At 41.7% G+C, this 17,178-nt stretch overlaps 1 protein-coding gene, 1 non-coding gene and 1 pseudogene across 2 annotated transcripts; 2 read left to right on the top strand and 1 right to left on the bottom strand.

Moving 5' to 3' along the window:
• Positions 1-353: 353 nt before the first annotated feature.
• On the top strand, positions 354-16,062 carry LOC147943766 (uncharacterized; annotated as a pseudogene).
• On the bottom strand, positions 3,811-3,917 carry LOC147943768 (small nucleolar RNA R71). Its single transcript, XR_015558682.1, has one exon. It is a non-coding gene; the product is annotated as a small nucleolar RNA R71 (small nucleolar RNA).
• LOC147943767 (uncharacterized) lies at positions 9,579-13,138 on the top strand. The gene is made up of 4 exons (XM_087452059.1): positions 9,579-9,648; positions 9,701-9,827; positions 11,209-12,324; positions 13,009-13,138. Exons 1-4 carry the CDS (start codon positions 9,579-9,581, stop codon positions 13,136-13,138), a joined length of 1,443 nt encoding a protein of 480 aa, XP_087308185.1.
• Positions 16,063-17,178: the final 1,116 nt, after the last annotated feature.

The following is a 17,178-nucleotide window of genomic DNA, read 5'->3' as shown; positions in this document are numbered from 1 at the left end:
AAAAATTATCATATAGTATACTATAATATATATTAAATTAATTAAAATGGTTTCTTCTCTATCTTCTTAATTGTCTAAACTCAATCGATAAAATAAAAAACAAATCAAATCCCCGTCTCAAACCTTTCCTCTTTTTCCTCACTTCAACTCAAACCCAGAACACTGTTCTTTATCAATTTTTTACAGAAAAACTAATAGATCTGTGCGAGTTACATGTCAAAAGCGTTTGATATATGAAACCCAAAACCCGGCGGGTCGGTTAATTAAGGCGGGTCGCCGGTTTTTACCGAGTTTATCCAAGTTTTCCTGGTTTTTTAACATCATGGTTTTAGAGCTAAACACATACCGGCATAATGAACGAGTCACGGGTTAACCGGTTCGACCGGCTGGTCCGGTGCGGGTCTGAAAACACTGCTTTTATTCAATTAGACCTAATGTAAAATTCTTGAACACCAATTGTTCGATAGAATGTCGAGAAATCTAAAAAACTAGGATTTTTTATGGTTTTTTCAGCTCTGATGCAACTTTCCAAATCTACCACAACGACAAGTTTAATGTCTCAAGCAGCAGTGTTGTTACATATGATGGAGGGGAGATTCACAAACTTGAAAGCTAACCGGAATCAATGTTGGAGAACTTGGTGGATTCGTTGAAGTTATCTTTGTCTGAGCATAGGATTTGGTTTAAACTTCCATTTGAGAGTTTGTCGGATCTGAAGATAATGTGTAATGGAACTGATGGAGTTGAGAGAATGTGTATAGCTGCAAATTACACTAAAGCTGTTGATACTTTCTTGGAGAAAAAGATGGAGAAAGAAGGTGCTATTGACGGCAATATAGCTGATAGTGAAGGTGATGATAATAGAGCTTGTGGTGAAGGTGATGAATGGGAAAATGTAGAAGGATGTGGTGATGAAAATGAGGTTTACAATTCTGATGGTACTCCTCTGCATTCAGACTGTGAGGATGATCACCAACATGTTAGATATAAAAAGGTCAGTGGAGAGATTAGGATAAATCAGGTTTTTGACAGCATACTTTAGTTCAAGGATGCTGTGATTGATTATACGCTTAAAGAAGGAGAAAATGTGAAGTTCACTAGGTGGAGATCTGAAAAATGTGAAGTGAAATGTTCACTTGATGGAACTTGCAAATTCAGAATCTACTGCTCCATAGATAGCTCATCAAGAGTATACAAGGTTAAAAAAATTCATGGGAAGCATTCATGTATCAAAGACAGGTATATCAAGATAGTGAAAGATGGGATTATGGCCAAGTTATTCCTAGATGAGATTAGGACAAATCCAGAGTTCAAGCCGAAGGCACTAGAAGAAAAAATGGAGGAGCGGTACCACTTGACTGTTTCAAGTGACCAGTGCTGAAAAGCCAAAGCAAAAGCATTGTCCATCATTCAAGATGAGCAAATGAGCAATTTGCTAGGTTAAACTAAAAGACTACCGTTTAGCTCTAAAAGAGTAAGTTCTCTAAATGTATGTAAATTTTTAAGTTTATAGTTTGATGATTTACTTCTTAATTTATCGTTGCTTCTTTCTGTTTGTCAAGATAAAATCCAAGATCAACTACGGAAGTGAGGACAATCACTACTGATGATGGTATAGTGATAACACTCTAATTTACATGTTTTTAGCATCCCTTTTTGTCCATATTTTGCATTGTTCATACCTCTAACTTAGCATTTTTAGACCATTTACTGTAGGAATCAAGTTTTAGAGCATTTAGGGTGTTGCATTTCTGCATTTGCATATATTGGATGAAAACAGGTGCTAAAGAGCCAAAAATGGGGAAAACAAAGACAACTCGAGCATGTACCCGAAGGAGCCATCGAACTACAAGAACAAGTCCGAACCCCAACACGATCGAAGAGGATCCAAGAGCGCGAAGAGCAACCCGAAGATCCACCCGAGGAGTTACCCGACTCAAGCCTCGTGTACCCCATCGAGTAGACCATCGGGCAGGTCTGGGAAGCTAGGTCAAATGGGTTTCCATATATAAACCCCCTCTTTCCCTAGCTCGCAAACGAGCACGCCGCAGACCCTCAAACCAGAGAGCGAGAGCTTCTGTGAGAGAACTGAGCGACTCAACATTTTCTTCTTGTTTTTGTACTTTTAATTTGTAGTTTTTCTTAGATCTTTTATCCCTACTCTTTTCTACTCTACTCTATCTTTTTAATAATGTCATTTTCGTTTATTTCTATGGTTTTATCATTCGTTTCTATGTCCGAGTAGTGTAGCAAAGTTTCTAGGGATGGGATAGATGATTAGGTGTTCTTGATCGGTTAGGATGCTTTAGTTGATTGATATGATAGATAAATTTCCTTCTAGGTTGATGTTCTTAATGCGGTCAACAGACCGACAGGTTGAGACTAGATCTAGGGCGTTTACGATGCTACAGGCCGAAAGGAGTAGATAAAATGCTTGATTAGGTCAATGCTAGAGGTATACTTAACTTTGAGTGACAAAATCAGATAAGTCTAAGTGTACTGACAAAAATGAATCGTTCTTAATGCCTGCTTGTTCATATTGCTAGTGCGACAGTGTGGTAGTATGTTCAAGGTTGATTGTTACTAGTGCGACAATGTGGTGACAAGGTTTTAGAGGTTCATTGTCTAGGAAATAATTGCTTGAGGCATGTAATGCATCCGTATTGGTCTAGAACACTTAGGATTCGATTACCCCCATCCTTAGGAACTTTCGTATTTCATTCTTTGCATTTTCCTTACTTACTCGACCACTTACCCGATCAGGTACACGATAACCTACATCAAATAATACCTCGAGCTGTTCATAGTTCATTTGCATACTCGATCACCCCACTCGATCCTATACTCGATTGTTTGCATCGAGTGCTTAGGTCGTGTGGTTCACTTGTTTATATTCTTTTACTCTGTTTATATTAGGACTGTTAGAACCAAACCCCCCTATTGCTTGGCTTGACTTGCTTGATTCTGATTGCATCCTATCTGTTAGCATAACAACCATTTGGATTGATAACCTTTTGTACTACAACTGCATAGGGAATTGATACCCTAGGTGAAAACCAGTCTATCAATTAGGCGCCGTTGCCATTTGGTTGTTTATTTTGCTACGTTTAGGATTTCAGGACTTGCTAGATCAAGTTCGTTTGTTTATATTTGTTTCGGATACTGACTTGTTTGCTTTCGTCTTTGTTTGTTTTGAATCTCAGGTACCAAAACCCGAGCGCCCACCCGACCCGTCACTCGATCACCTGATCGAGTTGATCCTCGTGTACAAACTCGGATACTTGCCTGTGCATGCAAACACGATCCAGAGGTAGTCAGAACCTGAGTCCTTTCATCGACAACATCGACAGACCTCGGCTACTCAGACAACAACAACTTCAACCGGAATTAGCACCCATTGAGGAGACGATGAATAATGAGAACGGTCCACCAGCTCCTCAAGCAAGGACCAACATAGGAGCAGGAGATGCTCCGACTACTCACACTCAGAGGAATGGCATTGTGCCACCAGCTGTGCAGAACCACAACTTTGAGATCAAGAGTAGTCTCATCCAGATGATACAGAGCAACAAATTTCATGGACTGCCAATGGAGGACCCATTGTATCATCTGGATGAATTTGATAGGCTCTGTAGCCTAACTAAGATAAATGGAGTCAGTGAAGATGGATTCAAGCTAAGGCTTTTCCCATTTTCTTTGGGAGATAAAGCACACATTTGGGAGAAATCACTCCCTAAGGAGTCCATCACCACTTGGGAAGCGTGCAAGAAGGCATTCCTGGCCAAATTCTTCTCAAACTCCAGAACCGCAAGGCTGCGAAATGAAATTTCCAGCTTTGCACAGAAGAATAACGAAACGTTCAAAGAAGCTTGGAAACGTTTCAAGGGGTACACAACTCGATGTCCACATCACGGCTTCAGTAATGCTTCATTGCTGAGCACACTATACCGAGGAGTGGCCCCCAAGATACGGATGTTGCTGGACACCGCAAGCAATGGTAACTTCCTCAACAAGGATGTTGATGAAGGTTGGGACCTAGTTGAGAACTTGGCTCAATCTGATGGCAACTACAATGAGGAATATGATCGCTCTGTGCGATATACAGGAGAGGAAGATGCCAAGTACAAGAGGGACATGAAAGCCCTCAATGACAAGCTCGATCAGCTCCTCAACCAGCAGAAGCATGTCCATGCTATATCAGAGGAAGAGCAGTTTCAACAGCAAGATGGGGAGACTATGCAGCTAGAGGATGTTAACTACATCAACAACCAAGGAGGGTACAACAACTTCAAGCCGAACCCAAATCTATCTTATCGGAACCCGAATGTTGCAAATCCTCAAGACCAAACCTACCCATCTGCAGTTCAAGGGAACCAGACCCAACAGAAGCCTTTTGTCCAGTACAACCAAGGCTATGCGCCTAAGCAACCATACCAAGGCACCTACAACCATCCACCAGGATTCCAACAACAACAAGGTCCACAGAACCAGTCACAAGAAGCCGAGTTACGAGGTCTTATTCAGCAAATGATTTAGCAACAGGCTACAGCTTCTATGGACATCGCGAAATGATTTGCGGAAATGAGCAACAAAATCATCTCAGGATACAATAACCTCAATGCTAAGTACGAATCACTCAACACAAAGGTTCGATACTTGGAAGGCCACCACAACAACCAATCCGCGCCAAAGATCAATCAACTGTCGGGTAAAGCTGTTCAAAACCCCAAGGATTATGCGACTGCTCAAGCCATTTTCCTAGATGATGATTATGAGGACTACCTCACTGGGGACAGTGATGATCAAGATGGGGAGGATGTGGATGACTCAATGAAGAATGAGGCCGAATACTATATATCCGAGTATGAACCCGAGCCTTCACCCGATGAGACTGATCAAGTTGGTGATCGAGCACTGGTTCGAGATTCACAAACTGACGAACAACCCAAAGTGAAACCCGATGACCTACACGATGATGTTGATCGGATGATGCATCGAGTAGATGTTGAGAAAGGAGATCAGCCTCAACCACCTGCACTGGTAGGAGGGGAGTTGGAGGAAAGGTTCAATACTGCACTTGACATCCAGTTGGAAGCGCTTGCAGAGCGAATGACTAAGCGCAAAGCTCCACCATCTAAGCTTTTGCCCCTACATGAGCTTCAGCAGGAAGCTGCAAAGGAAGCAGCTAGATTGGAGAATGAGGTTAAGGAGGATGTCAAGGAGATCAGATTTGAAATTCTGAGAAGTGGAATTTGTTTGGATCCCGAGGTAAGAATTGAGGAAAAACTTGAAAATCCTGGCTCTTTTATATTGCCGTGTTCAATAGGATTTCAGATTTTCAATAGCTGCTTGTGTGATCTTGGAGCTTCGGTTAGCATCAAGCCACTTTCAGTTGCTAACAAGCTGGGATTCACCGACTTCAAACCAAGTAAGCAATATCTGGTTCTAGCCGATAGAACGGTAAGGCATCCGATTGGCATTTTAGAAAATCTGCCCCTAAGGATTGGGAGACTGGAAGTGCCTACCGACTTCATGATCCTAGATATTAACAAGGAACCGGATGATACTGATTCTAGGAAAACCATTTTTGGTAACAGTTGGTGCGGTGATCAAAGTGAAACGAGGCAAGATCAGGATAGAACATGGTGAACACCTCAAGATGGAGTTTGAGGTGAAGAGGGGGTTAAGAGGCCAACGGTAGATGGTCAAGCTTTTTCCACTAGGACCAAACAGAGAAAAAAGATACATCTTGAAGAGGTTAACACCACATTTGCCATGGAACCTGGACAAAATCTGGGGGAACTTTTGAACCAACCTACTGTAGTGGAGAGTATTCCAGAACCTTTTCCACATGGATCCCATGCTTAAGGAGCATGAAGAGTCAAGCTTAGTGACTCTAAACAAGCTCACTTGGGAGGAAGTCCCAAAGGTATCTTTTAGTTTTAGTCTATTTGCTTTATTTTCTTTTATTTAATTTTTCTATTTTTTGCAATTTTATAAAAAAAAAAAAAAGTAATAACGGAAAATTGGGAAGAGGGAATTGGTAAACCCGAGGGTCAACCCGACACCATACTCGACGCGCCTGATTGTGTCCCTGCTCGGGTAGCGAGTGGAGTCCGAATTCCACAAGCCAAGCCCTAAAACTAAACAAACGAAATTAAGCTAAAACACAAGAGATTAGGGTTCAGAATTCACTCAGCCTTTGGCACAGAGTTGGCTCTGATACCACATGATAGGATTTCCCCTAGGATTGAACTCTGATGAAGGCTGACAACCGAGTGATAGGTGATGTGGATGGAAGGTGATGATGAACAGATGATTTTGGGTGATGATGTGTGAAGATCGCAGGACGAAAACAATGGTTTAATGGAGATAGATGTTTAGGTGGTTGTATGGAACAAAACAAGTGAAGAGTTTCTGTATGACAAAGTGTTTAGAAACCCAGAATTCAAGAACGCATTCAAGAAATCAAATTGAGGAAGAAAGATCAACAATTCGTGTTACAACATCATTCTTCGCTGAAGAACAAAAAAGGCGTAGCTTTGGATTTTAAACACCCTAGGGCTCGACACTCTAAACAACAAGAAGTGCAAAACCAAAACACAAAGACATTTTAAGGAAATAAGAAAAAACAGCAAAACGTCTAGGCGACCTGTAGTAGTACAGAAGTCGGCTGAACTAGTACAGAAGTACGATCGGCTGAACTAGTACAGAAGTACATTATTCCCCCTTTGGTAATGATTTCTAGGTAACTCGAGGTAGTGATCCATTTGCCTCATTAAAAACCATGCTGAGAAAACCCATTGGGACAAAACTCAGCTATGGGGAAAAGAGTACAAACTTCACACCTAAATTACCTAGTCCTCATTACCGGGTGAAGTCTTCAGGGTGGATATGTTGAAGACTTGGATCCTTGGTAGGTTGAATGACCCGTCAACTATGAGTGAATGAGCTTCCTTGGCCATCTCCTTAGCTCTTGAACGAGTGATCCTTCCCACCACCTCCGGTTGCTCTGCAGCCTCTGGCTCCTTGCTTGCCACGATCATATCATCCTCCCCCTCTTCAAAAGGATTTTTCCTCAAATCGGAATCTGCATAGTAAGAGAGCAAGTCAGAAATATTGACTGTTGATGATATGGTATACTTACCTTGAAGATCAGTCTGATATGCGTTGTCATTGATCCTCCTTATGACTTCCCTGAAAAACAAGTTAGCTACAATAACAGCATCATCCGTCTTGTGACTTGCAATGAAGTGAGCCAACTTGCTAAACCTGTCAACCACAACAAAAATAGAATCTCTACCATTTCTGGTTCGAGGTAAGCAAAGAACAAAATGCATTGAAATTTGAGTCCAAGGTCGAGAAGGATTCGGTAGAGGAGTGTACAAGCCGTGAGGCTGTACCTTACCCTTCGCCATTTTGCAGATATGGCACCTAGAACAAACCTTCTCAACGTCTTTCTGCATTTGAGGCCAATAGAAGTGATCTTGCAGTTCAAGCAGAGTCTTTGACACTCCAAAATGTCCAGCTAGTCCACCTCCATGAGCTTCTCTGATCAGCATCTCTCTCATGGATCCTCTTGGTATGCACAATCTATCATTTAAGAACAGATACCCATCTTGCCTATAGTAGTTTTCAAAAGCAAACTTATGGCATTTGCCATAGCTCTCAGCAAAATCGAGGTCAGTCTCATAAAGTCCTACTAGCTTAGAAGATAAAATAGAAATGAGAGTGTACCTCCTGGACAATGCATCTGTGACTACATTATCCTTACCTACACTTGGACTGAGGTTCTCTTTAATGTGTCCTTTGCTCATCAGCTCTTCTTCTTGCTTCTGAAGCTCTTTAGGTTCTACTGGATTGGTGCTGTAAGCTGGTCTGTTCGATAGAGCTGAACCTGGTACCAGTTCGATCTGATGCTTTATCCCACGTAGTGGCTGCAAACCTGGAGATATCTCTTCTGGAAACTCATACTTGTACGCCTCTATAACCTCTATGATCTCGCGTGGAAGCTCTTCTGCTGGCTTAGTGCTGGTGAGTGTCTCTTTATACCCAAACTTGAATGTGGTCGTCTCTGGCTCAAATAGCTTGTTGAACTCGCTGTGATTGATGTACAGGCTGTGAGACACTTTCTCTGTATCCTTGCGGTTCATGTGAAGCTGGTCCTTGTAAATTTCGCTGGGTGTAAGTGGTAGAAGAGTGACCTTGCGTCTTTTGAACTCAAATGACTGCTTGTTGGTATAGCCATCTTGAAACACTCTTCTGTCGAACTGCCATGGTCTTCCCAAAAGGATATGACTTGACTTCATTGGAATGACATCACAAAGCAGCTCATCCTCATACTTCCCAATCGCTAGTTTCACCATCACTTGCTGCGTGACTGTCAAAGCACCTTTGTTGTTCAACCACTGTAGCTGATAAGGTCTTGGATGTGAAGTAGTCTTGAGATTAAGCTTCTGTACCATCTCTTCACTAGCTGCATTAGTACAGCTACCACCATCGACAATCAAAGTGCAGACCTTGTCTTGAACCTTACACCTGGTGTGAAATAGGTTCTCACGCTGACCTCTATCATCTGGATGCATCTGAACACTTAAAGCTCTGCGTGCTACTAACATCTCTCCCATGACTGCGGATTCTCCTTCTTCATCTAGTTCAGGCTCTGGTTCACTCTCTGAACTGTCTACTGGCACAATCTCTCCTCCATCTTGAAGAAGAAACATCTTCTTGTTAGCACAGTCTCTGGAATAATGTCCCATTCCTTGGCATTTAAAACACCTGATATGACTTGTAGAGGTGCTACTCTTGGGCTTGGAGTCAATTTTATCCTCCTCTTTGACTGTGGTTGTCACGGGTTTGTTGTCCTTGGTGAAGGCGGGTTTACTGAACTCTCTCGGCTTGGACATGTCAGGCGTAAATGTAGACCTCACTCCCTTTCTCTTGATCTGCGATTCAATCAGCTCTGCCTTATGTACCATTTCTTGCACATCTTCATAATTCTGCAGCTCTATCTTGTCTTGAATCTCTCTGTTCAATCCTCCAAGAAACCTAGACATAACCATGTCTTCACTTTCTCTTAAATCAGCCCTGATCATAAGTGTTTCCAGCTCCTGATAGTAGTCTCTAACAGACTTAGTGCCTTGAATGAGACGCCTAAGCTTGTTAAGAATCTCCCTCTGATAATGTGTAGGCACAAACTTCTTCCTCATCTGCGTGACTAGCTGTTCCCATGTAGTGATAGCAGGCTCTCTCTGTCAATGTCTAGTAAGCCCCAACTGCTCCCACCACAACAAAGCATAGCCATTGAATTCAGATATGGCTATCTTCACCTTGTTCAGCTCATAAGTACCTTGAACCTGAAAATTTGATTCCATCTTCCTTTCCCAGTCTAGATAAGTCTCTGGATCATTGGTTCCATGAAAAGAAGGATACTGAATCTTGAGGTGCTTCAGCTGCTGCCTCAAAGGATCATAATCCCAACCATGATCTCTGTTTCTGTTTCTCCTCATTGTTTCTTGACTATGATCTGAAACTTCTTCTCCTTCAGAATAATCTCTGTCTGACTCAATGTATATTCGATGCCCAGCTACTTGTTCAGCTCGTCGTGGGCGTATATGTTCCCTGCCGGTTCTGCGTTGCTCTCTTTCTGTACCCTGAGTGCTTCTCCTCTGATTGAAACAAGTCTCTCTTCCCCCAGTAGGTGTATTAACTGTTCTGATCCGTGTGTGCTTGGAGGAAGCTCCCACGTGTGCCTTTCCTTTAGCTAAGTGGAGAGCTTCATTCGGACTAGGCGGGTCTGAAGAACTCTGTTCTGAAGCACTAGATGCGTGAGCTATGTCCTTGAACTGTTTCTCAAACTTGTTACTGAACTGCTCCATCTGTTGCTGAAACTGAGTAGACATTAACTTGTTTGCTTCTGCTATTTGCTTAGACATGGCTTGATTCAAAGCTTCCATAGCTTCTGGAGATAGCTCCATTGTACCTGCAAATCAAAGAAGAAACTCGCAGTAACTTGTTCTTTGAATGAGAAACAAAAATAAACTCTAAGACTCTGAATCTTAAACAAGAAAACACGACTTGCAGACCTAATGTCGAGCAAGACTATAAGAAAATCGAACAATACCAAACCCTAAGTGCAATCTAATTTCGAACAATACCAAACTATATCCTAAACTCACAAAATTCAATCTAGACACAAACGAATCTCAAAAATCAAACCCTAAAACTAAACAAACGAAATTAAGCAAAAACACAAGAGATTAGGGTTCAGAATTCACTCAGCCTTTGGCACAGAGTTGGCTCTGATACCACATGATAGGATTTCCCCTAGGATTGAACTCTGATGAAGGCTGATAACCGAGTGATAGGTGATGTGGAGGGAAGGTGATGATGAACAGATGATTTTGGGTGATGATGTGTGAAGATCGCAGGACGAAAACAATGGTTTGATGGAGATAGATGTTTAGGTGGTTGTATGGAATGAAACAAGTGAAGAGTTTCTGTATCACAAAGTGTTTAGAAACCCAGAATTCAAGAACGCATTCAAGAAATCAAATTGAGGAAGAAAGATCAACAATTCATGTTACAACATCATTCTTCGCTGAAGAACAAAAGAGGCGTAGCTTTGGGTTTTAAACACCCTAGGGCTCGACACTCTAAACAACAAGAAGTGCAAAACCAAAACAACAAGACGTTTTAAGGAAATAAGAAAAAACAGCAAAACGTCTAGGCGACCTGTAGTAATACATAAGTCGGCTGAACTAGTACAGAAGTACGATCGGCTGAACTAGTACAGAAGTACATTATTCCCCCTTTGGTAATGATTTCTAGGTAACTTGAGGTAGTGATCCATTTGCCTCATTAAAAACCATGCTGAGAAAACCCATTGGGCCAAAACTCAGCTATGGGAAAAAGAGTACAAGCTTCACACCTAAATTACCTAGTCCTCATTACCGGGTGAAGTCTTCAGGGTGGATATGTTGAAGACTTGGATCCTTGGTAGGTTGAATGACCCGTCAACTATGAGTGAATGAGCTTCCTTGGCCATCTCCTTAGCTCTTGAACGAGTGATCCTTCCCACCACCTCCGGTTGCTCTGCAGCCTCTGGCTCCTTGCTTGCCACGATCATATCATCGACCCTATGGAAGTCGATTCTGATGCTGGAGGAGAAGAACAAGGTGAGATCCAAACCTCTCGATCAAGGAGTAGAGCCGCAATTGCAAGGGGGAAGAGACCGGCTTCGGAGAAGGCTGAGAAGGTGGTTGAGAGAGCAGTGGTTAAAGAGGATCAACACGCTGAGGAGGAGAAAAGAGAAAGAGAAGAGGAGCATAGAGAGAGGACCCGCCAAGCCTCGCGGAGGCTTAAGCAAAAGGAAGTCGACACTCCGGCGAGATTGTACAAAGTCTTCCGGAAGATGAGCTTCGTTGGTACCCGATACCCTCACCGTGAGACAATGAAGCAATTGGGCATCGCTAGAGACGTTGAGTTTTTGTTCGATATGTTCCACCTGGGCAATATGATGCGATCCCATCTAGAAGCTTATGAAGAGGAGACGGTCCACTTCCTTTCAACCCTGAAGCTGCACTATTTTGAGGACCACCCGACCCTACTACCCGATGGGGGGATCGGGTTCATCACCTTCTCCGTTTGGAACACGGAATACCGGCTGACTTTCAAGAAGATGGAGACGCTATATGGCTTCAAGGCTGGTAGTGGGGAAGGTATGGAGGTCAGCAAGGAAGAGATGAGGTCTCTATGGCTGACAATAGGAGACAAGCACCTCTACATGTCCACGAGCTCCAAATATGCTCAAATAAGGAGCCCTGTTTTGAGGTATTTTCACAAGTCCCTCGCATGCACTCTCTTTGCTAGAAAAGAGACTGGGAACGTGAACGACCATGAGCTTCAGTTATTGGATGTTGCATTGTGTGGAGTTTTGGATAGTGCTAGGGATGGAACACCGCTAGTAGGAGACATAGCTGATACTAGTATGTTGTTCGTGCTACTCGATCAATTCCTGTACTTGAAATCTTGGGCTGTGAAAAGGAGAGAAGGAGGCGGAGAGATCTCTATTGGGGGACTAGTAACACCAGTCTTAGTGGCATGCGATGTGCCCTTAAAGGGAATGGTCCACGAACCAAGGTGGCTGAATACGGACTACCTCGTGCTGGCGAGATTCTTGGCCTATGAACGGCCTAATGACATGACATTGTTCAAGTTTGTCCATCCAACCGCCGGAGCTGCTCAAATGGTTTTACCCAATGTCGCATACACCAAGGTTCGGTTAGGGCACAACATCGACTTCGCACCCCCGTTGGAAGAGCTGTACAACCCGGAGGAGGAGTCTGAGGCTGAGAAGAGAGAAGAGACCAGGCAGAGACATGGAGATAGCTCGGAGGAGTTTGATTTTGAGGAGTACGCAAGCTCTCAAAAGCAACCAGTAGGAGTGAGGGAAGCTCACAAGAGAATTGGCTGGCTGAAGAAGATGAACAAGTTCCTGGTGAAAAAGGTGAAGGATCTTGCCGGTTCAGTGAAGGTAATGGGAGGTCAGATCAAGGAGTTGCGAGACAATGCAAGTTGTGCTTCAGCTCCTACCTCGGCACAAGCACCTACATGGATGGGGAGAAGCGGACCACTAGGAGGAACTCGAGGACTGCCACCTCCGGAACCTCAAAGAGCATCATCATACGAGCCCCAAGCTGAGGAGGATATCACCCGACCAGAAGCATCGAGGAAAAGCCACTCTGACGCTTACCCGACACCCAATCCGATGGGGTTCACGATGCACTATCCGATGCACCCATCGAGCACCCAATCGGGTGATTATGCTGGAATTTTTCCTCCACCGTACCAGATGCCATACACAATGCCTTACACGATGCACCCTGCAAGTGGATACACCGGTGATCATTCTGGGCCTCTTCCGCCATTTCCATCCTACTACCCGATGCCCTACTCGATGAGCTACGCGATCCCACCCTCGATCAACACCTCGGATGCTGGTCCGAGCAAGTCGTCTGTACGCATATCTGAGCTCTCTGACGAGCAAACACCGGCACCTGCTGAAGCCGGAGATGACCCTGGCTATACGTTGGCAAGCATGGAGGCTGCTGCAACCTCCTTCTTCACCAACCCATGAGGTACCTACTTCATCCAACACTTGTATATAACATTGCATTTAGTTTCATCTTATTTTGTGTGCTTCTTGGATTCTTTTCCAACTTTTATTTACACAGGGACTGTGTAATTTAAGTTTGGGGGAGGGTCCTAGAATGTATTTAACATTGTGTTTTATTTTCTTATTTTTATTATTTCAAATTTTTGCATGCTAGTTTTATTCATTTGAGTTTGCATCTATGTGCATTAAAAAACTAATTTGAAAAATTTCAAAAAAAAATAAAAAATAAAATAAAAGAGTGTTCATGTAGTTGCATTTACATATTAGGATTGAGTCTAGTATGTTTCATATAGGATTGTTGCATATGCATCTTAGGGGACAATGATTAAAACCACCTTGTTTAAAATCAAACCTTAGGATTGAAGCTATAGCCCTTAGTCACTGTTCATTGTTGCTTGATCAATCTTTGGAAAAAAATGAAAAATCTTTGCTTAGACCCTTTGTGTCGATTGAATGCTTCTTCCACTTGCTTGAACATTATAACATCTCTATATTATTGGATTTAATTTGAACTTTAATTGTCTTGCTTATGGAACTTGAATACTTGCTCATGGTAACTCTAAAATTCGGGTTAGCACTTCACATTTTTACCAATCTTTTCGTTTAACCCGATTCATTTGTCCTACCAATGAACCCAAACCTTTCTTTCAAACCTCGTTGTGAATTGTTGAGTGAGGCCTTTTTCATTGTGCTATAGGTTGTGAAACCTTAAGAGTATTGAGAACGACAAAGAATTGCCTCTTGATTTAGCTAAGTTAGATTTGAACTAGCTAATAGATTCGGTTTTGAAAGATAGGTGGTTAGAATGTTTATTTGGGGTTGGGTTGTGGAATAAAAAAAAAGAGAAAAAAAGAAAAGAAAGTCCCTAAGGTTAGAATTAATTAGCTCTAAGTCTCTAAGTAAAAAAAAAAGAAAGAAAAAGTTCTTGCTATAGTCTCCTAGAAAGAAAGAAAAAGAATATATGTATATTAGGAGATTAGCAAAGAAACAAAAAAAAAAATATGATCCCCACTTTCAAACCTTACCTTCTTACTTACTTGCTAGAGGACTAGCAAGATTTAAGTTTGGGGGTCTGATAACACTCTAATTTACATGTTTTTATCATCCCTTTTTGTCCATATTTTGCATTGTTCATACCTCTAACTTAGCATTTTTAGACCATTTACTGTAGGAATCAAGTTTTAGAGCATTTAGGGTGTTGCATTTCTGCATTTGCATATATTGGATGAAAACAGGTGCTAAAGAGCCAAAAATGGGGAAAAACAAGGACAACTCGAGCATGTACCCAAAGGAGCCATCGAACTACAAGAACAAGTCCGAACCCCAACACGATCGAAGAGGATCCAAGAGCGCGAAGAGCAACCCGAAGATCCACCCGAGGAGTTACCCGACTCAAGCCTCGTGTACCCCATCGAGTAGACCATCGGGCAGGTCTGGGAAGCTAGGTCAAATGGGTTTCCATATATAAACTCCCTCTTTCCCTAGCTCGCAAACGAGCACGCCGCAGACCCTCAAACCAGAGAGCGAGAGCTTCTGTGAGAGAACTGAGCTACTCAACATTTTCTTCTTGTTTTTGTACTTTTAATTTGTAGTTTTTCTTAGATCTTTTATCCCTACTCTTTTCTACTTTACTCTATCTTTTTAATAATGTCATTTTCGTTTATTTCTATGGTTTTATCATTCGTTTCTATGTCCGAGTAGTGTAGCAAGTTTCTAGGGATGGGATAGATGATTAGGTGTTCTTGATCGGTTAGGATGCTTTAGTTGATTGATATGATAGATAAATTTCCTTCTATGTTGATGTTATTAATGCGGTAAACAGACCGACATGTTGAGACTAGATCTAGGGTGTTTACGATGCTACAGGCCGAAAGGAGTAGATAAAATGCTTGATTAGGTCAATGCTAGAGGTATACTTAACTTTGAGTGACAAAATCAGATAAGTCTAAGTGTACTGACAAAAATGAATTGTTCTTAATGCCTGCTTGTTCATATTGCTAGTGCGACAGTGTGGTAGTATGTTCAAGGTTGATTGTTACTAGTGCGACAGTGTGGTGACAAGGTTTTAGAGGTTCATTGTCTAGGAAATAATTGCTTGAGGCATGTAAGGCATCCGTATTGGTCTAGAACACTTAGGATTCGATTACCCCCATCCTTAGGAACTTTTGTATTTCATTCTTTGCATTTTCCTTACTTACTCGACCACTTACCCGATTAGGCACACGATAACCTGCATCGAGTAATACCTCGAGCTGTTCATAGTTCATTTGCATACTCGATCACCCCACTCGATCCTGTACTCGATTGTTTGCATCGAGTGCTTAGGTCGTGTGGTTCACTTGTTTATATTCTTTTACTCTGTTTATATTAGGACTGTTAGAACCAACCCCCCCTATTGCTTGGCTTGACTTGCTTGATTCTGATTGCATCCTATCTGTTAGCATAACAACCATTTGGATTGATAACCCTTTGTACTACAACTGCATAGGGAATTGATACCCTAGGTGAAAACCAGTCTATCATATAAAGATGTTTGATAGGTTTTATGTGTGCTTAGCACCAAACAGAAAATCATGGCTTGCAGATTGGTGACCAATCATTGGATTAGATGGATTTTTTTGAAGAACAATGTGAAATGGCAACTCTTGGCAGCTATTGGAAAAGATGCCAATAACCAATTCTACCCAATTGCTTGGTGTATTATGCTAGTAGAGAATACATATAGTTGGGTCTGGTTTATTAGGCTGTTGAAAAATGACTTGAATCTTATAGATGGGGAAGGATTTACGATTATTTCAGATAGACAAAAAGTAAGTTATTTTCATGTTTATCAGTAGTTGGGTGATATTTTTTTCATCGGTATGTTTGCTAATATGTTTTCATGATTACAAGGTTTATTAGTTTCTGTTGAACAAGAGTTGCCTAAAGTAGAACACTGTATGTGTGCACGCCACATCTATGAAAATCTTAGAAGAGTTTATCTAGGCAAAGAGTTGCCTAAGGACTTGTTTTTGGCAGTTGCAAAGAGTTTCAATCTTGCAGAATATGAGAGAGCCATTTTAGCATTGAAGAATTTTGACAAAGATGTGTATGATGCAGTGATGATGAAGAACCCGCTCAACTGTAGCCGTGATTTCTTTACTTGCGCATCAACGTGTGAAGATGTATCAAACAATTTCTCGGAGTCCTACAACAATGCCATCAACCAAGCACGAGAGATGCCATTAGTAGAAATATTGGAGAGTCTTAGACGTCAGTGTATGATCCGTAATGCAATGAGGAAGAAGAAGGCTACGAGTCACCAAGGAAAGTTTAGTTTGAAAGTGGCTGCCACCATTACAGAAGAACAGAAACACATGTTATATTGTCAAGTAGTTCCTTGTGGTAATGGCCATTATAAAGTAACTGAGCATGGCCAAGGTTTTAGGGTTGATATGAATGTTAAAACTTGTGCTTGTAGGAGGTGGAGTATGACTGAGATACCTTGTCGACATGTACTGCATATAATATTGAAGAAAAAGCTGAAACCTAAGGATTTTGTTGTCTTAGATTGGTATTTGACTACAATATGGGTTAAGCAATATAGTGAGACACTAATGGGAGTGAATGGAATGTATTTTTGGGAAAATTTGGGGGAATCTAGACTTCAGCCACCACCAAGACAAGTAGATAAAGGAAACCATGACAATATATGCATATGACAAGCTTAATATATGCATATTGTCATGCTTTTTTTTCTTAAACTATTCTTAATATTAATGTTATGTCATTACAAGCTTAATACAAACAGAAGGAAACCATGACAATATATGCATATGACAATACATGCATAAACGAAGCGAGATAAAGAAGATGATGAACGACGCCGACGTGGATTCCATGTTATCAACATTTCACGGCAAAGTAACAATGTTAGTCTCTAAGTATGATTTAGCACAAAAATTTGAGATTAGATAAGTTAATTGAATAAATAAAGAGTGGAGGTATGTTTTAGCCCCTGT

Source organism: Camelina sativa, chromosome 5, assembly GCF_030686135.1.
Source record: "Camelina sativa cultivar CO46 ecotype springtype chromosome 5, ASM3068613v1".
NCBI classification, from domain to species: Eukaryota; Viridiplantae; Streptophyta; class Magnoliopsida; order Brassicales; family Brassicaceae; genus Camelina; species Camelina sativa.
Note: the sequence above shows the minus strand (reverse complement) of the source record. Positions and strands in the feature narration are given on the sequence as shown.

Coding starts and splice junctions, on each gene's coding strand:
- LOC147943767 (XM_087452059.1), top strand. CDS start 9,579: ATGCCCAGCTACTTGTTCAGCTCGTCGTGGGCGTATATGTTCCCTGCC. Junction 9,649..9,700: donor TTCTGCGTTGCTCTCTTTCT/GTACCCTGAGTG, acceptor TTCCCCCAGTAG/GTGTATTAACTGTTCTGATC. Junction 9,828..11,208: donor TGTTCTGAAGCACTAGATGC/GTGAGCTATGTC, acceptor ATCAAGGAGTAG/AGCCGCAATTGCAAGGGGGA.